The 26,425-nt window shown below is 40.4% G+C and overlaps 1 protein-coding gene across 2 annotated transcripts; it reads right to left on the reverse strand.

Annotated features, from left to right (window-relative positions):
• Window positions 1-94: 94 nt before the first annotated feature.
• Window positions 95-26,350, reverse strand: MAPK14 (mitogen-activated protein kinase 14). Of its 2 annotated transcripts, none has more exons than XM_056362044.1 (12): window positions 26,088-26,350; window positions 18,680-18,809; window positions 15,255-15,313; window positions 14,772-14,883; window positions 14,216-14,245; window positions 13,700-13,747; window positions 13,133-13,247; window positions 12,017-12,088; window positions 4,083-4,162; window positions 3,462-3,540; window positions 2,979-3,152; window positions 95-2,526 (listed from the first exon to the last, which is right to left on the reverse strand). In XM_056362044.1, exons 1-12 carry the CDS (start codon window positions 26,201-26,203, stop codon window positions 2,459-2,461), a joined length of 1,083 nt encoding a protein of 360 aa, XP_056218019.1. In that variant the 5' UTR covers window positions 26,204-26,350; the 3' UTR covers window positions 95-2,458. The 2 variants fall into 2 exon arrangements, with proteins under 2 accessions (XP_056218019.1, XP_056218018.1); XM_056362043.1 differs by lacking the exon at window positions 4,083-4,162 and adding an exon at window positions 6,281-6,360.
• Window positions 26,351-26,425: the final 75 nt, after the last annotated feature.

The raw sequence follows: 26,425 nt of genomic DNA on the forward strand, positions 1-26,425 counted from the left end.
CCAGCGGCCACATGGAGGGTCCCCCACAACACGAAGGAGAGACTCACACTGAGCTAAACCCAACCCTTTAGTGCTAGAAGTACCATCAGCGCAGTAAATCTGAAAAATAGGTTTTATTTTTAACCAGTGGTATTGTGACATCTTATCTGGCATAACCAATTACAGCAAAATTCATGGATAGAAACAAAATAGCAGATCTCTTTTCTTTGAAGCGCGTCCTCCTGCCCAGTCTGCGGGCAGCTGAACAGCATTGCACTGAAGGTAGGGAGTGCATGCCACCTGGGCTCCCGTTAGAGCACGGACTCCGAATGAAACATTCCCACTCACGCACAGACACACACACGCACACACAACATCTATATTTTTAAAAATCTTTAGCAATATTTCCGCATGAAATCACACTGTAGCATCTACACATAAAACGGCTGATAAAAATAATCTTGCTGTAGGTTTACATAGTATATCTACATTTTCATTTGAATACCTGGACTGCTGGTCCAGCAGAAAAGGGAGGTTTTCTGTCTTGACTTTTTCGGGCCGAGGAGAGTTTTATCCCAGAGCACAAAAGAACTGCTCTCTTCATCTCACCCCTGACCTTTATTAAGTGTTTGACCTGAACAGATCACTGGAAAGTAGCCTAGGAAGAATCAATGGCTTTGTCATCCGTGTCCCATCCCTTCGTGCCGCATCTTCAACCACGGGGTAGAAACACTATGAACAGTTCCTCCCCATCCCATAGGTAACAAGAACACAAAATACTGCAAAAGCCTTTCTCCTCACATACACAGGTACGCTGCCCACACAGGATGCCTGCAACAAATAAGCATCTAAAAAAAAAAAAAAGTGTCCTCCACAAGTCCTAAGATGGGCTCCTGAGCTCCCCGGGTGCGTTTCTAGCACACAAACATGCTGCGAAACCTCCCTCCTGCCAGTCTCTAACTCTGGGCATTTCACTCATGCAGAGTCCTAGAAAATACAAAACATCTGAACCATGTTTGTATTCAAACATACTCCCTTTTCACATCTCCTCAGGCAGAGATCAACCTGCTAAAAAAACAGCCAAGAAGCTCTTATCTGAGAGGGTAAAAAAATCCTCTAGTAAATGTTAGTTTCATATATATAAATATTTATATTTATAGATACAGACAGTGAAAGGGAGATTGTGGTTTTATGCATGCTTATTTCTTTGCTTTGGATTCCAATACTTCTAAAAAGATTATTTTCAGGAAATAACTTAAGTTCTGGCACAAGATGCCATGGTTGTTTCTTTCAAGAACTATTTTTTTTTTTTTTTTTTAACATTTGATCTCACAAGAAACCCTCCATCCCACGCTCTCCTCCCTTGAAACCAGAAGGTCAGAACAAAGAAAAAGGTGCATGTTTCTATGCCGTATATTTGATCCTTTCCTCATCAAAGCCTCCAGCATGGCAGTTATTTCACAACGAGCTGCAGCACAAGAGGAAGGATGCTGTGACTTCACGGCACTGGCTGAGGTACTCAGTAAAATAGTTCACTGACAACTGAACTGCCCCAGTGCCATCCCCAAAAAGTAATGACAAAAATCAAGCAGCTCTACATGCACATACAGCTATGACATGCAAAACCACCCCACCTTTTAAGGAACAAAATACACAATGTGTGGCTAGCAAGAACCTCCTCCAGCCTCTGTCTTCTGCAGACTAGTGCTGGGAAGCCTCAGAACGAGAGGAGGGGAAGAGGGAAAGATACAGGAATACTCAATCCAGGGATAGAGGCTGCTGCCTCAGAAAGTTACTTCCCTATTACACAGAGTTCACGCCTGGCTATCTGGGAGCCTTCACCCAGAAAAACAGTGGGTCAGAATTTCCACTCCAGACTTCCTTTCCCCTCTCTCCCCATTCATTTAAGGCACGAACATATTTACAGTTTCAAACAAAACCTTTTCATGTTCCAAGAATCAGACATTAGAAGGCCTGTACATTCTGCTGTACCAGGAAGATCTGGAGGTAAATCAGCCATCTGGCACTGAACAAGGACATCCCTCAAACCCACCTTTAGTCCTGAAGAAAACAGAGGACTCTCTAAGCCTATAAAACAATTTGCATTATTTTGAGGTTACTCAGTTGTAGAAGAATTGATAAATGGCAACGATTGTAACCAAACTTTAAAGGTCAACTTCCCCACCTTGCCCCAGCAGCACAAACTGGCTGAGCACTGTTACTCTGGAAGGACTGAAGAGCAGTCAGCACAGGTCAGAGGCTCGCCCCAGGCTGTACACAGAATACAAGAGAGCATGCAGCATGTTTACATAGACTCAGCTTTCTTCCCTCCCCCCACCCTCCCCAATTCAACACACACAAAACCCCTCCACCAAGGAGAATATTGTTGTGACGAGGCACTTGAACGATAACTGGAGAGTCCCTATGAAAAAGGCCTTCCCCTCACAGTGAAGTGGGACGAACAGAAGAGGGCAGTTTCTCAGGATTCCATCTCCTCTTGGTCAAGCGGTGGTGGCACAAAGCTGATTACTTCATCATAAGTCAGGCCTGGTGGGAAAAGCATGACAGAAACGTAATGGTAGCACTGAAGACATCCCTCATGCAAGAAAACCTGCAACAATCTTAAAGGTTCTAACACTCTTTTAAACGAAAAACATGGTTTGATTAAGAAGAATGGTTACACCACTCTTGGAGATTAACATACGCAGTAAAGGATACTTCCAGAGTGTTGAGATGTTAGTCTGAAAACATAAACACATGAGCAACTATGTCATCTACATATTTATATGCTCATAGTAATTAGTTACCAGGGACTATGCTAATTACCTGCACAGCACACAACATATTTGCTCGGCGTAAGGATCTCAGAAAGAACAGGATGCCCATGTTTTTATCAGTTTCTTTTGTGCCTCTAACTAGCATGGCTTAGTTGAACCGCAGCTGATGGAACCGACAGCAAGGGCAGCAGGTTGGCTCTCCCTCCCGCCCCTCAAACTCACTTTTCCATTCTTCAATCTCAAGTTCTCTGCTTTCAAAAGACTGGTCATAGGGGTCTGCCACTGGTTCATCGTCCGGGTCATGATACTGAGCAAAGTAGGCGTGAGCCAGCGCTTCTGCTGCAGTAATACGTTTGTCTGTATCCAGTACCAACATCTTCTCTAGCAAGTCCACAGCTGCAAAAGCACCGAAACAGAAGAGAAAGGATTTTATATAGTGAGCTGTGTGACACCGTACTCTAAACTGTAAGCTCATAAAAGCCCAATGTATAAGAGGAATCTGTAGTTTCTCAGGACCCACCCATCACCCACAATTTCTTCCTCTTATACCCTCAGCCCACACATCCTTTGTAAACTTTAAAAATGGTATGTAGCTCCGTTCTGAACTACTTCTGCAGTCAAAACAAAACCTTGGGAAAACCTGTGTCCCAGGACATGCTAGCTTCAGCTTCAGAGAGAGCACAACATTTAAAAAGCAAGCCTTACCTAGTGGATTGGCACCAATAAACACATTTTCAAAGTTCATTTTCGGCATGTAAGACAGAGACTGAATGTAGTTCCTTGCCTGTGGAAATAAATGCTTGGTTGAAGTATAATACGAGCCAGTCGCCAAGACAAAGTACATTTCAATCATCCTGAAGCACTGGTTATTATGGTCTGTCTCCTTCCTTTACCTTCTCCTTATTGATTCTGATACTAAGCCCATCAGCATTATCCCTTCCCAACTAAAGGCCACTCAAGACAGCAGAGGAAGAGCTGACATTCCTTGGGGGTTCATGCAAGACTGAAAAGCAAAGAGGTGCTGCAAGAGCTGCCTGCCTCAGAGTCCTGCTAAGGCTGTGTGCCCTGTGGTGTCTGTCGGTAAGCCACGCAACGTGGCGCACAATGCAAAACCAACTCACATCCAGGCTCTCGTGAGCCTCAGAAGCCTGTGGTTGAGTACGCACTGCCCAAACCTCAAGTCTTCATTTAGTACAAAGATCTTGCTCAAGAGCAGATAGTTAATTGCCCACCCCATGCCACATGCGAGCATATCATTTATAGAAGCAGCAAACACTGCAAGTGAAGACCTGCCCTGCAAACCCCCCTCGTCTGCTCAGATCTCACCTCATGGCTGGGCATCCTGTTAATGAGATATGCAGGGGGTGTTCCCGTCAGACGCATGATCTGCTGAAGCTGGTTAATATCTTAAGTGCCACGTCAAGGGCTTTGTTAAAAACAGTGCAAAAATCATTTTAAACAGAAAACAGCTGCATACAAAGCATCTCTTCTGCAAACCACAAGGCAAAAGCCATACAGGCAGGGTCTACTAATTTTTTTCAAATACTTGTGAAAAGTTTAGCAAATGCACTGGTGAACACTTAGAACAATGAAGCATTACTGATCAGTTGGTAACAGTGTCAGTACAGAAAATATTTCTGTCTGCCATAAGCTGCATTACACTCCAACACAGTTGTGTTCACATTTCCCAACAGTTTTAAGCCACCAGAGCAGACGTTTCCTTTGGCCGAAGCTGCTACTTAAAAATTTTCCAAGGCTGCTGCAGCTACATACAGCCTCAGGAAAATGAACAAAAATTAAAACAGAAACAAAAATTGTATCCTCTGCACTGGTTACCAGCTTTTTTCCTTGCTGCATAGAAAGTACTTAAATTCCTTGTGGTGCAAAGTGAAATCGGCTCACAGCTGACACCTCCTCCTAAACAGCTTTGAATGCACTTTGGTATGTGGGCGAGGTGACAGAAGGCAATAAATGCAAAATTAGCAAAACATTAGCATTGCATAAGAAAGAGTTAGTGGATGTCAGTGAACAGAGAAAATAACAGTGTAAAGTAATGCAGCAGAAAACCAGTATTTGTTACAGTGACACACTAAAGGCCCTCAAACACTTAGTACTTTTGCTATCTCCATACAATGGAAAAAAAAAAAAAAAAAGCAGAAACAGTATTTTATTGATTTATTTTTTTTTAAACAGACTCTTGCTTTGGACCTGGCTAAGAGCAATGATTCTTTTTATTGTGCAATGTTAAAAAAAAAAAAAAAAAAAAAGACTCGCTCAATCTTACGTATGCAAACTAATCTTTTGCTTAACCTAGTCAACCTTTAAGCTTATCTCTCTTGCTAATCCCTTGTACTTCAAATAGGGGACTACCCTTCAGGTCAGGTCACAGGCCACTCAAAGCAAACCTGCATTATTCAGTTCTAACCTTTCCAAGGGCAGAACATGCCATGGTTTTTAAACCACTGCAATATTCAGCAAGTTGGCCAACTGATTCCAACTTGCACCACATGTCTACCTTCATCAAATGTAATTCAAGACTAACTTCGCGTTTCGCATTTACCACTGTTACCTGAAAAAGAACATAAGCTGCAGTAGAAAATAATCTTATCATCACTCTCCACCACGCTGATCCTCTATTACGTATCAGAAACAGCAGAGTGACTTGCTAAAGCATGCTGCTAGTTACTCCTACGGAAGCTGATGGCTCACTATGCAATAACTTGTTAATCCGTATTGTTAGGGCAACACTTGCTCTAACTTTTATGCACGTCACCTTCAGAAACAGGTAAAAGGAAATGCCATTTAATACTGTCTTTGCAGAAGTTCACAATTCAAGAATAGAACAATATAGAAAAAGGCAGTGTGGCTGAAAGTAGAGGTCACCCTTTAAAAAAAGGAGACTGTAAAAAGCTTTGTGCTATTACCTTGATAAAAGGGCCCTTTACATACGCAGCACAGTTAGTTACATTCTCAGCAGACTACATTACACTGTGTGCTCTGGAAACAGCTGCCACAAAAGCACCTAAAAGGTATTTTGGATTTTGTGCTACAAAAACAAAGCTGGTAGCAGTAGCGTTACAGAAATTAATCATACTACAGAAGGGACTGAGTGTGTTAAGAGGATAACACACTTGCTCCTGTTAAGAAAGATCCCTGGGTGGGCAATCTGGAGAAATAATAATTGCGACGAGCCTCAAGCTCTTAGCTGTGAAAAATACTTCCCCAGCAGCATCTGATCATACAATATATCACGAAGTATAAACCCACAAACTGAAAGAAAAGTCACGAAGCAGTAAAATGAGAATATGGGAGGAAGAAAATCATACCACAGGCAGAGGTAAGAGGAATAAAGAGCAGATACACACAGCGTAAGAACTCAAAGCCATCCAAGAGTGAAGAATGACAAAGGAAGAAAAATAACAGAAAATAAATCCCAACACGTACTACAGATAGACTAGAGGAGGGCAACATACAAACTTGGGACTTCCGAAAGGGCAGATATTACAATCAAAGTGTAAACTCACAGACTCTGAGGAGATTTTCTTCAAAAGCTCAGGCCCTGGGGTTCCAACGAGTCTCAAAATGAGCTTCAACTGATCAATATCTAATGATGGACCATAAAGGAAAATGCTGGGACACATCAAAATGAAAAGTGCGATATATCAGCCTATTAATGTTTAGAGTTAATGCCTGCCAAGGCCTCGACTGAAAAGCTGTTTTGAGCAAACCATATTCATTCCTCTCGTTTACAATCAAATACCAGCTCTGTCCATATCAGACAGATTGAACAACTTGTCTACAGATACACCACATGCATCCAATCAGTCACTGCATCCTTAACTATCAAGGAGCAGAAGTCAAAGCTTTTGCCCCACTGGCAAAGGATCAGTTCACATGCTCACTTCACCCTCTCAGGCCCCACACCAAAGTAGCAGCAGTCAGCAGGATTAGGTTGCGTTAGTGACAGATGAAGTTAAGCAGAAGGCTGAAAAGTGTAGCACTAATATTAAAAAAGTCAGGCCTTTTGTGAACACCTACCAAGGTAATTCAGGCACTTCTAAAACTTAGAAAGCAAGAAAGTGTCTGGACCCTGCTCACGACCTACAGCATCCCTCCACTTGAGCAGGGGGTGCACGTGTCCCAGGCCCAGAGCAGGTGGGGCGCTGCAGCTGGCAGAGGGTGCTGGCCCTGCCAGCTCCCCTGCAGCCAGCATGAGGGGAGGCCAAAGCACCTGCATCTCCCTTCTGCCTACAGACCTGCTGCAGTGGTGGAGAGAAACATAATACGAGCTCAGAATTAAAATCTCTGTGTAAAAAGCTCACAAGACGTAACATCGCAGATGCAAATAGCGTTATCCAGAACAGAGCTTCCACCAGGCCACGTACCACCCGCAGCTGTCCTCTTTAACAAAGCATAAATGACAAGACATATACTTGAGGACAAAAAATCCACTAATGACAGTTTTATGTCAAAAAACTCAAGATAGTAAAGAGACACAAGCTATCTTTTCAAAACCATTAAAAGAATAATCTCCCTTCTTCTCTGAATTATCCACCATGCTGCCCTTCAAAACCTACTAGGGATTTTAAGACTGTCTGTAAAGTTTATATTTGCTCTTAAAATTATATCGAACTAGTCACACACTTTCCTTCCAATAAAAGTAGCCTACTTACTAGACAATGTTTTTTCAGGGATCAGTGCCTCCCTGATGTTTTAAGATACAGTTACAAATCCTTGACAGAATATCTTTTGAGTACTACACGAACTTCAAAAAGTGTCTCCTGTTTTTTGAAAAATGCCTTGGAGTTCCTGTAATACTGGCACAAACTGCCTATTGAAGGAAGTCACCAGTACTTCACTCAAACATTTATCTTTTGATGTAAACTTTGGTCTTAAGTTTTACATATGAAATGAATTAAAAGCCCTGGAAATAGTACTTTGTCAGAACAGCTGAACTAATTTCTCACTTCTCAAGTTGCTTGGCCAACTCCCACCTAATGTATCTAGTAGAATTTAGCTTAGCTGCTGAATTGCCGACTCCTAATTGTCAACGCTTAAAATGAAATCAGTATATCCACTGGTGTAGGAGAATTAGCAGAAGGTGCTATACTAACCGCAATTAGCTCAATTAAATTGGCTTTTCTTCAGTGCCGTTTAAAACGGCCCTTACATCTTTCACTCATTCTTGTGCAAGAAACAGTGGTGCAAATCAGACTGCTGACACGCTGCCTCAGAAGTCACATGCCATACCTCAGTTTAAATATTTAAATTCTTTTAAAGGTATTTAATATCACGTGCACCAGGTGTGCCAACAATAGCGCTGCCCAGTTTGCTGTCAGTTCTTTTCCCAGGGAAAATTGCTACTGGAAGATAGCTGTGTAATACGCTTCAGTGACTTTTCAGATAAACCAAAGGAAACACAGAACGTGTGACCAGCCCTGCCATAAGCACACCAAACCCCAGCCCTGCCTCCAGTTTTAGGCCTGCCATCTCCAACTTGCTGAATTACACCATTCATTTAACTACAGGGCCTACCACATCCCAGAGAAATGAGCCATAAAGCAATTAAAGAGACAGGAAAAAAAGACTTAGTAAATACAAAGCAAAAGAAAAAAACCCCACATGTGCATGGAGAAGGAGAGCACAGCATGCAAACCCCAAATGCCATCACCGGGTACTTCCAACAGCTGACGAGTCTCACTGATTTCTAACAGTCAGAAAACAACCTGCCATCACTACCAGCAGCAGGCACCACAAGACTGTAAGAGCGTATCCAGGCAAAGCAAAGTTCAGAAGTTGTTTTAGCTGCCACCACAAGCAAGAGTAAGATGTATCAGAAGAATATGTAATTTCAGACTGGTTAGTTACCATAGAAGTCTTTTACTACTGAATAAAAATAGTAATAAACACATTCTTCAGAGTTTAAAGGGAATACAGTCAACTCAAAACATACAGAATCAGAAAATTGGCTAAACTAGTACGAAACATTCAAGATATTCTTATTTGTACTTTATATCATTTTATGCAAGTCAAACTGTCAAACTTAAAGTCAACTTTCCTACTTATTTGTATGTATCATTCACATTACAAGAGCTGTAAAAAAATGAAGAATATACATGTTTAACAGAAACTAATCTTGGCATAAGACAGGGGAATACTAGAAGGAAAGCCTCTAGCTATGCCTCTCATTAAGAGCCCAAGGGACTCCGATTTTCATCACCTCAATTTTTTTGTCTCTGGCTAGTCTTTCCCACAGTCTTGCTCCCTTTCTCTGCCTCCTGGCAGAGGTTTTACCAGCATGAGAAATCCATCTTTCATCCAAATATTTCCATCCATTGATTACAATAGCAACAATTCCATTAGCTTACACTCAGTTTTAAGTTAGGAATACTATAACAATCCTGCAGAGTTAAGCAGATATTAATCGTAGGGTTTTTTCCTAAGAGTACCTACCATTCTTGCTTTATGTCAATGACAGCCATGTTCAGAACCTCTAAAGATTAAGTCCTTCAGAACTTAAAACCAAATCTGGCATTATCAGTGGCATAATTACCATAGGCAGAATTGAAGATTATCTCAGAATACAAATTTATTACTTACCAGATTAAATTAACTGTACAGCTTGCCTGTACTGAAGCCCCTTACAAGTTATATATGCATCTCCAGGCTGTATAAAGAAATATCTGATGGACTGTAAGTAACTTCACACCATTTCTGCTACAACCTGGGTTAAAGGGAATAGCATTTCAAACAAACCATCTGAACGGGAAGATGATAGTCCTGAGAAGGCACTACCTATTCTGTTTCTATCTATTTAATTTTGGAAATGTGAAGCTATAGAGTTAAGAAAAATCAACATCTTGAGCCCAAAATGCAAGAACGACGTCAAATTTTCAGTTGTCAAATGGGAACAGTTTGCAGCTTCCTGAAACACACAGAATACAGTGTCACATTGCCTCCAACTACAAAGGAAATTCCCTAGAACTGCAGTGGATTTAGATATACTGTATCATTGGCTCCTAGAAGCATGGTAAATATACCTTGAATTAAGCATATTAATATTAATTGCGAAGTCACTAGGTCAGCAATTGCATAATGTCACTACAGGAGGAACAGAGGCCTCAGCAAATCTGCAGGTACAAAGAAATTACTAAGAGCCAGAAGCACCCAACAGGATCTACATCTGGAAAATTCCTAAAACTTGCTCCAAAAATCACGCGCATATAATGATTTCAAAGAACCTTCCAAGACAGGAAGAAGCTGGAACCAATTGTTACCTCACTCCTGGCTGCTCTCTTTAGATGTCAGCAAAACTGCAGTGAAAGCTGACAGCTTGGTGCCTTTCCAGAGACTTGGATAAACGTTACATGCACAAACAAGATCACAAACGCTGCTCCCCTTACAGTTCTCACCTCATGATCAATCAGCATATAGGTTACATAAAGCGGGGAATCACACACAAACCATAACTATAATACTACCAAGTTTTAGTTACAAAAGGAAAGGATTTGGCTTAATTTTTCTTAAAATCAAATTTAATTCAAAAGCGTTACTGCCATTTGTGAAAGAAATTGAGCATTTAAGGAAAAGAATCACAAGCATCTGCTGGGAAATAAAAGTTAGTAAAGTATCTTAATATGACAAAGCAAACAATTTCAATCCTAAAAGTAAACCTTATTTTGCATTGTGGATACTATTGGCTGCAATTCACAGCTAAGAACAGTGTTAGAGAAAAAACAACTTCTCAGGCTTGGAAGATAACAACTTCTCAGGCTTTTGTTCAATTCATAAAGAACCCATCACAAAGTATTTCTTACATATTGCAAATCTTATCAGCAACTATTTTATTTGCAAGTATCAAGATTTTTAAAAATCTAAAGTGTCACTGTTACTAGGGTCAAATAATGGCAGCAGCTTAAAGCCTTCTGCTTTGTTTGAATCAACAATTACCAATTTCTCATTTTTTCCTGAAAAGAAATTAAAAAACCTGCCCGAACCAAATTATAAGTGCTAAATCAGCGGACAGAAATATGGCAACTTTTTTCTAGCTTCAAAACCACTTTTGTGTGGCTGTTCTAGTTCTGTTTCTGACAACAGAAAAATATAGCAGAGATGACTAAACAGTAAAGTACAGCAAGTCCAACAAATGTGGAGAGAGATTATGAGATGGAGACAGGCAGAAAAAAAGGGTTAAAGCACACTGAAAAGGCAGGTGAAACTGTCAAAACTGGAATGAGAGCCTCCCCCCCTGCTTAAAGAGTATTGAATCTAGATGCTTTCCAGAAGTAATGCAGTATACAGGCCAACACTTCTAACACTAGTTTTCTTTTCAGCAAATGCTAACATATTTGACTTAACCGATACAAATACTAATAATTTATTAACAAAAGTTATTAAAAGAAATAAACTGCAGTTGAAAGAATAAACTTTGGTAAATGGTGGGCAATGTAATTTCCTCTGGCAAATAAAGCCCAATTTCTAGGCAATGAAAAATCTTTCCAGTAGTAAACTGCTGCTGTACATCGTGCAGCCAAACAAACAAAAGCTGCAAGTAGAACTGACACTTGACACAGATTGTTATAATTTCCTGGGGAAAAATGCAAGCAACTCTCATGAAGTGCACTCTCATAAATTTGGCAGTGTCCTACCTGTCCCACTTCGGTGCAGCAAAAAAATAATTTTGAAAAGATGTTATTCAAGCTTGATTTTTCACATCAGCAGAAGCATACAGCAAAAGAAGGCTCAATCTGTTTACACTCAAGCATGGAAGCGGAACCTAAACATTTCAGAGCTATTTGGAACAAGATCCTTGGCATTAAAGAATCTGCAAACCCACTGCTTTCCCCGCATGCCACCAGGATACAGAAGAGAGGCCAGAAGGGATGCTTCACATTTGCTAGAAACCTGAAGAGTGAGAGAATTCTTAGCAGACAGCCTACTCCATGCAGTTATTTTCCACAAACTCTTAGAGCAATGAATTTAAATAAACTTAAAGGAATGTAACTCCCAGAAACAAACATGTCAGTAATTCCAGTGATGCTAACAGACAATAAAGAGATTTGCCTTCTTGCACACCATAATTGTTTCATGTGCAGTAAAACCAAGAACTCACCTCATCGCACTGTGAGCAAAAAGCCATTCATTTAACAACCAACCAACCCACCCCCACAACCAACCCCAGAACTTCTTTTCTTGTGAAGTATGTGAAAGTGAAGATCTCTAACTCCCATTTCAAAAAATATATTACTTTTAAAGGATACGGTCTGTACCGGGGAACAACGTTCTTCCAGTCAACAGTTCAGCCATAATGCATCCCACTGACCAAATATCAACTAAACAAAATAAAATAAACAAAACAATGTAATGCAGAAGAATACAGTCTTAATAGAATCACCCTATCCAACAAGTAGAAACAACTTTCCCCTTAAATAGCTTTATGGCATTGAAACAATTGACGAAACATTGCAAGCTAACTGATACCGTTCAGTAACTACATAGTCTAAGAACAGTCCAAATAACAGAACACTAGACCATGCAAAATCTCCTTCCAGAGCGTAACATGCACTGAACACCACAGAGCTGGGGAGGAATCTACGCAATCGAAGAGGAAGAAACCTGTTCAAGACAGCTCTAAGGAATGAACTTGCATATGGCCTCATGTAAATTCTACCCAAACAACCACCAACTGTTAATACTACGGATACAGGACAAGTCCATAGACATGCAAGAGCAGAAGAGAAAAGAAGAAGAAGTAGTGAAGTATGAAATCAGAGTAACACATTATTTTCTTTGATCCATATCCTCTCCTGCACAAGAACTATTCTTCGCCTTTGCTTTTCTTCTGTGCCTGATCTGGGAGTATTGTAGGGAAGCACAGTGTGTTGCTGAGAAAATACTGGAAACTGTGAGGAAGATAAAACTGTGAAGAACTGGCTAAGAAGAGAGGACAGGAATGGAGACTTATATACTTTTTAGCATATCTTCACACCGTAACTCCAGACATTCTTCAACGTGTTTCCAGCAGCTGCCTAGAAACACACTTTCTCCTCATCCAGATACATTTCACTCACCTTAAAAACCACTGTGCTAGGAAAAATAAGGGATAAGTGCTGACAGTATTTTGCTGATTGCAGTTTCAAAGATTCAAGCCTAAAGAAGTCTCGTGAATGCTATCACAACGATTCTTAGCTTACATCTGGTTGACTGTGGCTCGAATACTAATTCTATGCCTTCCTTCTTTTAATCACCCTTACTGAAGCGTAGTTACCGTCACTGCCAACTTACACAATCAAATGGAAAGGAGCACCTACAAAGGACAACCTCTCTTTTTCCACAAGTCAGGAACTGAAAAGCACTGTGTTAGTTAAATGCATTACCTGTCTGGTTGTAATGCATCCAGTTCAGCATGATCTCTGGAGCCCTGTACCACCGGGTAGCCACATACCCCGTCATCTCATCATCTGTGTGTCGGGCCAAGCCAAAATCCAGGATCTACAGAATAGAAAAGACATCTAACAACTACTGCAGTGGAATGATGCGAACGAGTTAAGAGCAAACAACTAGGAAGTTATTGGATTGGGTGAAGGAGAAGTGTTGCAGCTGCAAAAGCAGACTATGAAACTGAATTTCACAACCCATTAAAAGAAACTAGCCTAGAACAGCACAGGACTCGACAATCAGAATTATGTCTGGATATCTTGCTTCTAAAGAAATTAACCCGATCTAAACTTGTTAACTCTTCACTTTCATGATGTTTTTTCTGTATTTTTTTCCTGTTTTTTTAATGAATCATCCTTACAGCCTTTACAGCTGGGAAGGATGTTATTACTTTGGGCCACAAAAGTATTGCCATAAGGAATTATTGTCTCTTTAATTCCAAGGGACATCTGCACAGCATTCACTCAAATCACAGTCAAACCAACCAGACCTTGTGATTACGTTACCTTTAGCTCGCAGTCTTCATTTACAGCTAGGTTACTAGGTTTTAAATCCTAAAAAATTAAACATTAGCATTAACACTAGTATATATGTTGTTTCACAAGTCCAAAGTAGATAAAAATGTAAATGCAGATAGAAAATAGATTGTAACTGGCTGTAGATATCAACTTCCCATACTTGGGAAAATTATTTTACCCCAGAGTCAGCTATCTCTTCTGTGGTCCTCACAGGTGTCATGTATAAGCAAAAATGCATAAAAGGCTTATCACAACACCAGCGCCGCAGAGGTATATTTAACAAATAGAGAACGTATTTCACAAAGATACAGTCAAACTTAGGCAGGAACAGAAACTAAGCATCTTGACAACCACCTCCCATGTTTAACCTTTTGACTGTTTAACCAAAATAATTCTCAGAAAATTTCTCCTGGTCTCTATAGGTGCCATGTTGTAAGATTCTGTGCTACATTTTTTTAAAGACATCTGTTCAGTACAGGAAGCAATCTTAGGATAAATACTTACCCTGTGTATTATGTCAGCTGAATGGATGTACTGTAAAGCAAGATGACAAATTTTATATATCAGTCCAAGTACCCTCCTTCTCATTTCTTCACTAGACAATACTGCCCTACCCCATCCCACACAATTCAAATGCTACAGCTCGTCTGCAGAAGGAACTGAGTGCGCGTCTATAGGTTTCAAGCAGGTAGGTGTTTCACTTTGTCTCTCCTTAGGAACACCCAGCACTGCCACTACGAACAGAACAACACAAGTAAACAAAACTGAAGAAATGGAAGATTCATAGTCTGAGCAGATTAGAGAGCAGCATGGTATTCCAGACTCTGCCCACAGAAACACATAAAAATACAGTCTTAAATGATATACAACTTTACTGATACAGAGCTCCAAAGACGTATGATGTGAAAGAACGATAGTAAAAGGTTATCCTATGATACATTAGGAAAGTTACAGAAGCCCCACTATGTACTCATATGAATCTCTGAGGATATGACATTCATCAAGAACTTCCACCTCTGTCTATGAGCCATCAACATTCAGGTAGGACAGGTGCAAGTACCTTCAGTCCCCGAAGAATTTGGTATATGAGGAACTGCACATGGTCATCAGTGAGTTTCTGGCATTTCACAATGTTGTTCAGATCTGCTCCCATAAGGTGTGTCACCAGGTACCTACAAACAAAAGGAAACACATAGGCTATGAAGCAATCCCTTCAGCAGTACTAAGATAAAAATTCCCTACGAAGCTCCAGTAGCAGGGCTGACTGTCCAAAAGCATGTCGCTGAATGAAATATAGTTCACAATGCTTTAAAAAACATAGCAGATTAGTACGCTGATTCCTACAGCACTGGTCAATAAAACACAAATGAACAAGTTTGACGAGTCCAACAGTTTAGGATGTCCTAGTATCTTTTTGTTGGAATTCAGAATTTTTTGGAATGACAGCAGACAAATTAAGGTGGCAAATATTTCTATAATAATCTGGGAGATGTAAGGAAGATACAAAAGATGTTTTGTTCCAGTCTTCAGAGAAGTTACCTACACATCATTGAATTCTTCTAGGGACTTGGCAGGGGTGAACACATCCAACAAGCCAATCACCTAGAAAGAAAACAGTAAAGTGAAAAAGCTGTGAAATACAGTCATAGGTACTAAGATCCTTTGTGGAACAGAAACCACTCATTGCAATAGATGTTTCATTTCCAGCTACATGAATCATTCAGACGTAGACAAATTAGTATTCATGCAAGATCAGCAAAAACCATTCCAATTCTTGTGTAAAAAAAAATAAAACCATTAAGGTTAAAAATGTACAGCTGTCTTTGCACACCAGCCATCCACTGAAAGCATCAAACAGGAACCATAACAAAAAGCAGGTGTAAACACTGGTTTAGAGTATCTTATTTCCAAAATCAACTAAAGTTTGTTCAGGAAGTAAATGGATGAGAAAACCAAAAAAACAACCACCAGGCAAAACTGTTTGCTTCCTGCTCAATTCTTAGTTATACTGTTGACTAGATCCTAAGATCAGAATTGGGAGACTATACTTGTTTCACTTGTGTAATGGCTAGAAAAATTCAAGGATCCATAACACAAGCAATGAATAATGACGATGACACTAGAAAAGTAGTCAGGGAAACAGTGCAATGCAATGAGGACCCAATTTTCACAAACACTTGACAGCTTCACACTGTCATTTGTATTTTCTGCCCAAAGAGTAGCTACTCCACCTTTTGTTTAACAGCTGAACTATTTGAGGGTAAAAGGATATGCATGTGTTTTGTGCAAAAGAAGAGCTACACCTTATTATCCCATAATTATCTTCTAGGTCATTTACAGCATTTAAAAAAAAAATATATTCCATCTGGTCAATAAAGTTTGGTCTCTTTTTCACTGAAACATGCTTTTAAACCTTATTTTCCTTCTCTTAATAGCAAATAATATTTTATGAATGTGAGACAGAGAGAGGTTTTCTTCATCCACCTCCAAAACACTCCCCTTTTCAAGTCAGCAGCTCGCTTGTCTCAGATACACAAGCATCACACACATTTCAGCAACTTCAGTAACGGCTCAAGCATGCAGACAAAATCAAGAGCTGGATCCCCTTGTTCCCCTTCGCACCATCCTTTTTATCCCATTGTTTACACTTGCCAAGGATGTCAGAATCAACTGAGATACTGTCTTTAGTTTTTCTGCCTAAAGGCAGTATCTTTGGGGAACCTAGGCTATGTTTTTGGAAGAGAGCAAGTAGGTAGGAAATAAGTGTCTCTGTCTAATCTATATTATACATTATAGATTACATTTTATTGAAGAAACTGGAAAGAAAAACACTTCCCTGCCTCCCCGATATATACTGTGGCAATTCCATTTCTAGACAGGCATGTTCTTCAAACATTCACACCCATCCTGCATTAATAATTCTCGTGCTTACAGTTTCCTTTTCTGGTGGACTCTTCTGTATTGTTGTTTACAGAAAAATTCAACATTATCCATCCAGTTTAGCATGGAAAGACAAAACTGACTTTGCTATCTAGACTTCAGAAATACAGTGATGTGCTGCAGAATAACTGACTCACTTCTATGGAAGCATGAACACCAGTGAATTCAGAATCCAACTCTTCATCTTTTGCTTTCCCCTCCCAGCATTTTAGCATGTCACAGAACTTATTAATGTCTTCATATGACAACAAACCTGTATCTGCTCAGCATCGTGCTTTATGCACGCTAACAAGACCTCCTGGAACTTGAAAATGTAATGCAGACACGCTCCAGTGCTCTGCAGGTCCATTCATTTGCTCAAGATCATCATGAGCCAGGCTAGATACAGGATATAGAAAACCATTCTGAGTCAAGCCCCTTAAACTACCATACCTTCCAGATTTGCTGGCATGTTCTGTGCCACGTAAAACCGAGCATTTTACCTCCAAACTGAGACCTGAATAGTCAAGATACTGCCTGAACCAGCTCTGAACATCTCTGCATCTGCAGGATTTTTAAACCACAACCTAGATAAACTTCCCACAGATAGATGATGGTACGATGAACTGATAGTAAGTATTTCTATATATAAACAACTTCACTTCCTTTTATCCTTTACTCAAAGCTATATAGGTTCTTCACAATACTAATCCAAAAATACCAATTAATGCCAAACACAGAACTGCCATAGCACCAGTCACAACCTAATTTTCATTGCTTAACTTTATTAGCTTAGACAAAATGGATTGATACACCATTGGTTTTGGTTTGTTTTTTTAATTTGGCAACAGATATTCAAAGCTTTCTTGTTTGGAGAGTATCTCAGCTATGAGAAAAGGTCCAGAAAAAACTCCAGGGGATGGATATTAAGCATGATCAGATGCTACCCCTACTGTTGAGACAATGGTATCGTACAGAGGCATGAAGGAAGAATTGTTGACAATGGTACGTACATGTCTCAAAAGTGCCAATTACACTGGCCACACTAAAAACACCAAGAAGATTTAGAGGATACCAGCCGCTGACCGAGGTAGTTCGAAGCCATCACACACAACCACCACTGCACAACAAAAGAAATTCTGAACAGACCACCCAAGGAGAACCTTACAATGGAATTATGCTTGTTTGGCTTTTAGTGCCAGATAAAGGTCCCAGGTTTTCTCAGCTTGCTTCCAAAGCAAGATTTCCCTTCTGCTAAGTGGGAGCTTGGTTGGACAACAGAAATCAAGAGCCCTCCTCTCCTGCTGACATTCTGACAGCTCTACAGAGGACAGGACTTTTTGCTCCACTGCATGTAGTATTTGCTCCAAACAGCATGGAATATACATATGTTGGTGTGTTAATGCCACAAACACACAGATCTGGTCAACCACCTGTTTTCTATACAAAATGGAGGTTATATCAAAAAAAGCTCAACATAATATTTGTCACATCCTATTTTGTTTCCCTGCTGATGATTTAAGTGGATGGCTTGTATGAAAAGTCATTCAATTTCCACTCCCTTTTTTCCTCCCTGTTTTACCTACAGAAATCTAGTGAACATCTACTCCACACCCTTCTGACGCAGGCAAGCCAAAACAAGTATGAAAAACCCTCTAGGAGACACTAGAAACAAGCTTAGATTTTCTTTTTTAAAACAAATACTTAACATAAAAACTACAGCTTACTACAGCAAGCGTGCAGGAGAATGTACGTGCTATCACCTGTGTCCTAAATCCTTAAGACAGCATGAACCTGCTAAGCAGTAATTTCCACATTACTCTAGGAAATACCAAGATCTTTTAACACAAAATTGGTTATGTATTTCTTGGGGTTTGGTTTTTTAATCTGCATTGTCTTCTACAGCTAGAATCCCTTGGACTACTGCAAGTTTTGTATTTAGTATTAGAAAAAAAGGTATGCAACAAGATCCTTAAATGCAATCATGACGGATGCTCAATGGATAGATCAACTTCAGACCAACTTTTCACACCACCTCCTTCAACTTACATTTTCGTGTTTCATGTGCTTAAGTAGCCGTAGCTCTCGGTAGGTCCTTTTGGCATGGATGATAGACTGAAATGGTCGGGACAGCTTCTTTACAGCCACACGCAATGAAGTTTTTGTGTCAAAGGCAGAACTACAATAAAAAGTAATCAAATTATCAAAACATATTCTTTATCAACACCTTCAAATCCACACTTAGCAACTCCTGATAGCAGCTATCTGGACACAGAGTCACAGTCAACAGTATTTCTCCAGTAAAAATAATTTCTAGGTATCCTGGTTCACAGCCTGCACACCCACTCAAAATCCCCACATATTTACACAACTGCTGGTTTCTACAGAATATGTTTAAAAGATGAGTCTTCTTCACACAGTAAAAGGAAATTTTTTCAAAAAAAAGAGAGAAGGTTATGACTTTTCTGTCTAAAACCAGTGGTGCTCTCAAACATAAATACGGCAATAAAACTCTGGAGAGAAGACGAGTACTTGTAAATATTACCTGTATTCCTAAACATATTTTCATACACCACAGTTCATCACAAATGGCTATGCTCAAAATACTATCCTTTATGTTACATCCATACAAAAACGCAAGGCCTGTGATTAAAAAGTCAACTATAACAGTTGTTAATCACAATTGAAGCTAAAATGAATTTTTTTCAGTAAGTCACATCTAATTGTAAAGTCCTGGTATACAAAAATGCATGCGAATATTTTGCTGTGCATTACCAAAACCTGTCCCTTTAGCAGAAACTTCATACATACAAATATTAGAATCCATAAAGAATAATTCCATCCTATTTGTTAACTTTGTTACGCTTTTTTAATATATTTTGTACTGTAAAAATAAACTCTTGAAGTATGTCTTTATACAACTTATTTATATTAAGAAGCAAAAGCCTGATACTTCTGAAACAACCAAAAATTTAATACATTAATAACTATGTTAAATTTCTGACAAACTGCATAAAAATCTTCCAGGGCTTATACTCAAGGAACTAAAGAAACATAGGTCTTTAACTCTGAACCAAATTACCCCTCTTTTTTCCTCTTTGATGTTCTTATCTAAAACAGCTCTGGCTTGTCAAAAAGGAAGGAGGATGAGAAAGAGGATGTGAAATCAAGGTTACACTTGATTCAAGATAACAAACAGGGGAAAGTATGGAATGGATAAAGTTGGAGAAGGACAGTATTTGTTTATTTTCCTGCTGCATTTTGATTCAGGACGAGCTCCTGATTTCATTTAAAAATGAGTATGCACTAGTTCTTGACAAACTCAAAAACAAAACCAGTGAAAAGGAAAGCTACGCATTTATAAATCTAAAGCGTGAAGCAGCCTAGCTAACAGAAATTTCAAAACCAATCACAAAAGTAGTCCTACAACAAACCCACAACTGCACATACAACCCTCACCCCCCAGCCCTGCCAAAGAAGCTGTTTGAAGTGCATTAGTTGTCACTTATTTTTAAAGCAACTAACTGGAATTAAGTTGATAAGGAGTCTTTTTGCAAAGTTCCTCATTTTCCAAGGAACTTGCTATATGAGGTTTATGAGAAATAGGAAACAAAATACAAGCTCATCCCTACGAACAGCAATCCCTCCCCCAGGTCCTGCAAGAGAATGGAAAAACCCACTGTGCACGATGGAAGAAGAGCATCTCCTCCTCTACAATGGGGCACCTGTATACACAGTGGAAAGAGCTCTCTGGAAAAGATATGAAAACACAGCTAGACAGTTAAGATGACAGGAGCAGCGAACTGCCAGAGCTGAAGTACTCAAGCTGTATACACCATCCTGTCTCAAAGAATGTCCATTATCAACTACTTGCACACGAGTTATCCTTTCTGTACACCTCACTCAGCCTGGGCAGACAAAATAAGCTATTAAGCCTTCATCTTTTAACCTTGATTTCTAATCAGCAAGTTTTCACACACCACTAGGATATCAATATTTAAGCTGTAACACTTCATGAAACACAGAATTCAATTTTATTTTTTTTAAAGCTTCACATACACCATTTCACAATATACAAACATACCTAATTCAGGCTGTGGTTATATGACAATATTTTAATGATACTCAAGGTGTTTTCTAGGACTTTGATCAAAAATAAGATTAGTCATCCTAATTCAACACATTCTGCTGTGAATTAGTCATGAACCTTTACCAGCTTTCAAGCATTTTGGGTACAGAAGGCAGCATATATCAGTATCACTTTCATCTCGAAAAGAAGGGGATCCCCTGCATATTAACCACCTTCACAGCTACTTAGTCGAGACTTCTCACTTGGTTCCCACAAGATTCTCTTTAGAGAAGATTTCTGAGCCACCAGATGATATTAGCTATTTCAGAGTCCAAAGAAAATTTAATTTCACCTTCTTCTTAACAACATTTTTGGGGTTGTATCAAGTCTGCTGTAGTAGATGCACAACCTCCAAGGAGAATTGCAATCAGCAGTACCGAGAAACTGTTTCACCAGCACAAGGACATTATGCACAAGCCCGGGAAAGAACATTTTGTATTACTGCACAGTCGCAATCTAGAGCTACTCTTGAAGTCAGAAGAATTCTAAGCTCAGTCATATTTGAGGCCTAAAGACTATGTGCCTACAGATAAAGGCGTGCTGAGTGATTTTCTGCCAATATAGATAACCACCTAATGGTTTGCATGAGTAGGGAACACAGAGCTACAGAACAGCTGTCATGTTGGAGAATGTTTTAAAGAACATTAAGCTGGCTTTCACCACCGACTTAAAACAGCTGCATTACACTGATCATATTCAGCTAAAAACGCCCAATCGGGAAAAAATTGCATGAGCCACAGTTTTAAATCCCTTTTAAAACAAGATCAGCACAAATTCAGCATTTATCACTCGTTTTTAACCTCTTGCATACTATTGTGCTATGGCAGACGAACTGCATCTACCTCAGCCTAAACGAGCTAGAACTACAGCTCTGAGCTAACCTGAATTGAATCCACAACATAAGAGCTAGAATTAAACAATATTTTAGAGAACCTACCCACTGATTCGACTTACATCTTCTTAGAAGCAATATGTAAAGTAGCCCGAGGAACTGAAGAACACACAAAACTACTTAAGAGTGCAATTTATTTAAACATTAGATGATCAGAATGTTAATTTTTATGCAAAGACTATTTTGCTAAACGGTATGCTGCTCATCGCTAGCACCTATGCAAATACCCAAGCTAACCAAATCTCTTCAGTGGTAACTTTGGAGTTAGTTTATGCACCCCTAGTTATGGGCAGAAAAAACACAGTACCTGACAGTTTTATCAATAACACCAGTCACTTCTGAGTTCAGGCTACACATACATGCCTGTCAATGTTCCCAACACACTGCAGAAAGTTGTAAACCCTATTCTCCTCTGCTACATTGGCTTCTGCTTCTAAGAAAGTGGCAATAAAAAAAAAAAATCTCCCTATAGGACAGATGCGCTCACACTAACTACTAACTTAATTTCTTAATATACAGAATTCCCATGAAGTTCAAACTACTTACCTTCGCTTTCAGAGCTCTGCCCATGGCTTTTCTGTGCATGCCCATCTTTCCTACTCAATTCCCCCTTCCTCACATGTGTTCTGCTAATCCTACCTGTACGGCTGCTTCATCCCATTCAGCTTTATAGTTCTTTTCATATCACTCCTCACATATCTACCACACCTTATTGGAGAAGCAGGCACCTGTCCCTCCAAGTGCATATGTACTCTGGAGGCACCTGCACACTTTGATAAGCTTAAAGACACAGACTGGTTAAAAAAAAAAAACAACAAAAAGAATCCACTGAGAAACTGTTACAGAGGTCGTATTTAGGGTCATTACTTCACTTCCTCTGGAGTCTCATGTTTTAAAATGTCTTAAATCCATAGTGTTTCTCTGTTCATTTAAAAAGAGGGGAATTATCTCAATATCTTCATAACACCCAGGAAATTCAGAGTCTGTGTTGGTACAGCTGTGGGTTGACACAGGAAGAAATCACAGGTTTTGGAAGGGCTATATAACCTGACAGTCTACAAACAAAAAAACCCTAAAAAAATTATTTTGCAGGATTCTGAGGAAGAGCAAATCTTGGCTGTTTGATTCCTCTCCAAATTAAATAAGGCAATACAGATAGCCTGCAAAGCAATAAAACAAAAACCTTCTTTTACAAAAGCTATCGATACAACATACAAAGAAGCACTGCAAAAAATAAAAGAATGAGGTAAACTCCTCTAAGAGCATACCAAGTCTGCCTTCACAGCATTTTGGAAACTGATGACAAAGACTGTCAAAACACCTCTTTGCTTAGCTTAGAGCTGGCTGAACTAATGCCGTTTGCTGAGACTTCCCTCCAGCACACGCCAGAAACGAAGCAATCCTGCAGCTAAACTGAGTCACCGATCAATCCCATCTCCACTCAGCAACTTCCCACTGCAAAACGCTGCATTATCTCAGCCCTCTCCTCCTTAAGACACTGACACTTCAGAAACCTGCATGTGTTTTAGTGTAGACCTGGTTACAAAATCTTTTTCATGCAAAAGACTATGTTGTATGAATATACAAAACTGTTGCAAGAATAAATGAAACAGCATTTCACACAACAGATGTCACAGCAATTGTTAGGTGACTTAGCAACGATCGATCTGATAATACATATCAATGTTTCTCGAAGTTTTGGAAATGAGTTCCTATCTGCATCTCCACATACTTGCAGTTTTTTAAAAACAGATCCTGAAAAATACCAGAGTTGGCCATTTGGATGTCATTCTTCCAATACTGCACACAATACTTCAGAGAACACTGGACTATTTGCTCTAAATTTAAGCACGTGCCTCGGGTGCCTTAGGCTGCCTGCTGTCTCTCTCCATCCACTGACTACAAAATAAAGTCAGGTTCTTATATTAGAGTGTTCCGAGTCATACTCGCGTTAGACATTTAAAGCAGCCTACAGCAGACAGCTCCATAGTCTAAATGATTACTCTGCTTTCTTTCTTTTCTATTATTTTCCCCCCACTTTCTAGAAACTCCTCATTTTTAAATGCCTCATCTTGACAACAAAATAAACAACAGAGCATTTTATTACATTCTAATATAATAATGCAGTAGGCATACACGGAAATATAGTTAACCATTCAGTTTAAGGGTGGTTAAAGCCCTGCAATTCACTATCCCAACAGAGAGGAACACCAAAGTCCCAAATGAAAGTAGGTATCCTTTTACTGGGAAGCAAAATTTCTAAAGGGACAGAGTACAGAACAAGTCATTGCAGGAACAGCCTAAATATTATGCATCATCATTCACAGCTTAATAAAATTACATATAAATGCAAGGGGGGTTGTTTGTAGTTTTGTTGGTGTTTTTTTTTTAATTCTGACATACTTTCCATATCACCAGTCTTTTTGAAGAAGCTATATCACTGAATCTTTTCTGAAACACGTTTTCAGAAGAAGAACACACAGAAAGCCATTAGCACAGACTGTAAAAAGACTCACATGCCACATGGCTGAAATTGTTTCCAATACAAAATTGTTTCATCTGGCCTGAACACAGTTGCACAATCTTTGAAAGTTTTGACACAGCAAAACAGGAAATTCATGATGCAAACTCTAGTTATTGGTTGTGAAAACAAACTCTGGAAGTATTACATGCACAATTGAGATTGTGGGGAGGGGGAAAACATAAGAGGAACGTAGACTGCAAAGGATCAACCTTAAAAATACAATGGACAAGGCACTAAGATTCATTTCCTATTACATCTGGGGAGTTACACAACTCCGTGGCACTTACAGGGGTATTTATCAGCTATGGCAGTGAGGCCCTTCCTTCAACAAACTAAACCCATCTGTTCTAAAAAACCTCTGCAAGTACATTGGTTAATCTTGCTACTAGAATTGACCAGCCTTTGTCTTTTATGAAATACAAGCATTTACATAGTTGAGGCACAGCACTTTTAAGAAATGCATGTTATTTAAGCTGAATTTATTAACAATTTTATAGCAGCAGGTTAAGAACAGCTGAGAACTTTCTTTAAAACTGCAGCACATTCAAAACAACTCCTTTTCTTTACTAGCAGAGTGCAGTATGCATCCCCTCATTATGATTTAACATAAATTATATTTTCTATATAAATTTGCACATTATGTTAATGAAAAAATATGCATGCCTGCTCAAATACAGCCACAGAGCAGCTGTGTAATCATTATGCACCTGTATCTGAAAATTCAGGTCACACCTGGACAGAGTCAAGGAATCACAGAATCATCACTGAACAGCAGGTTGGGAAGGACCTCACTGATCACCTGGTCCAACCTTTTTGGCAAAGGCACAGTCTAGACACTGAACAAAAGAACATGAAATAAAGCCCAGAATGTTTGTGTTGGAGACATTTCTTAGTAGAAGGACACAGTAGTTTGTGAACACTTCTATACAGGTCTACTGCATGACTGCTCAAGTCTAGATGTCAAACCAATTCAAATGCAACCTTGTCTTTAAGATTAAACAATGTATGCAAGCCAGTTAATTTCTGTTTAACAATCCAACATACTTCAGCAGAGAAACTACAAATTAAGGACGTACTGTATTTTGCACATGTAACCTGTCATATGTTTTGCTCCTACCAGGTAAACATTAAAAACTGAACTCTTATCTTCAAGCTCTCTGTATTTCTGCAGGACTTTACTCTCCCATGCAGCGCATACTGCAGTAATTCTGTCATTCTATAGCAATAAAAGAAGTTTTCCTGTGTTGATATACTACTGCCAAGAAAAAAGAAATACTTGTAAACCCACTGTTACAAGTCTGGGATGTAAAAAGAGCCCTGGTAGCCCTCCCTCTACTTTCCCTCCCTATCAACAGATTCCAGTTAAAATATAGTTGCCTCAAATACAATCTACACTTCAGGTCCAGAAGGAAACTGGGACGAGAACTGCCAGGCCCTTAGCTCTGCAAAGCCAGCAAAGGGGGACTTGCCAGCCTCCATCCCTCTCCACCCCCCACCTACTAACTGCGAGAAGGCACCGTGAAATATGTCTATATGAGATCATTCGGGGGGGTGGGGGGGTGGGACATGATTATCTTCCCCTGCAAAAATGTTTTAGTGCCACCTGCCATGTGGTGCAATCCCCGACGCATTCCAAAGACAAGACTGCGGCTTCCCAGCAGTGCCGCTCTTAAACCGGGAGGAAAAACATTCCTTGCAGGAGACGGGTAAAAAGCTAGGGGAGAGGGGCACGGCCGGAGGACAAGCCAGCCCCGCTCTCCTCCCGCCGTGCCCGCCCCGCACGCATCCCACCGCGGGTCCCTGCACGCCGGGGCAGGTCTCCAGGCGGAGAGGGGGCCGAGGGGTGGGCAGCAACCTGACGTGACCCCCACCCTGCACCCACACACACCCCCGGTCCCCTGCCAGCACTCACCAGACGGAGCCATAGGCCCCGGAGCCGACCGGGGAGAGGTTCTGGTACCGCTCGGGCACCTCCCACACCGTCTTGTTCAGCTCCTGCCTGTAGAACTTGGGCCGCTCCTGAGACATCTCGGCTCCGGAGCCCGCCCCGCCCGGCCCGGCGGGAGGGGGAGGCTCTGCCCGCGGCTGCAGCAGCACCACCACCGCCGCCACCACCACCTCCAGCAGCAGCGGCTGCTTCTTCCTTCCTCCTCTCCCCGCCTCGCTTCTCCGGCGGGTGGGGGCGGCCCTGCAGCAGCAGCAGCAACGCCCTCCCCGCCGTCCCCTCACGCCGCCGACCGCCGGGGCCGC

The sequence above is a fragment of the Falco biarmicus genome, chromosome 16 (assembly GCF_023638135.1).
Source record: "Falco biarmicus isolate bFalBia1 chromosome 16, bFalBia1.pri, whole genome shotgun sequence".
NCBI lineage: Eukaryota > Metazoa > Chordata > Aves > Falconiformes > Falconidae > Falco > Falco biarmicus.

Coding starts and splice junctions, on each gene's coding strand:
- MAPK14 (XM_056362044.1), bottom strand. CDS start 26,203: ATGTCTCAGGAGCGGCCCAAGTTCTACAGGCAGGAGCTGAACAAGACG. Junction 4,163..12,016: donor GTTGTTCCCCGGTACAGACC/GTATCCTTTAAA, acceptor GTGGCACTTAAG/ATATTAACCAGCTTCAGCAG. Junction 3,153..3,461: donor TATTGGTGCCAATCCACTAG/GTAAGGCTTGCT, acceptor GTGCTTTTGCAG/CTGTGGACTTGCTAGAGAAG.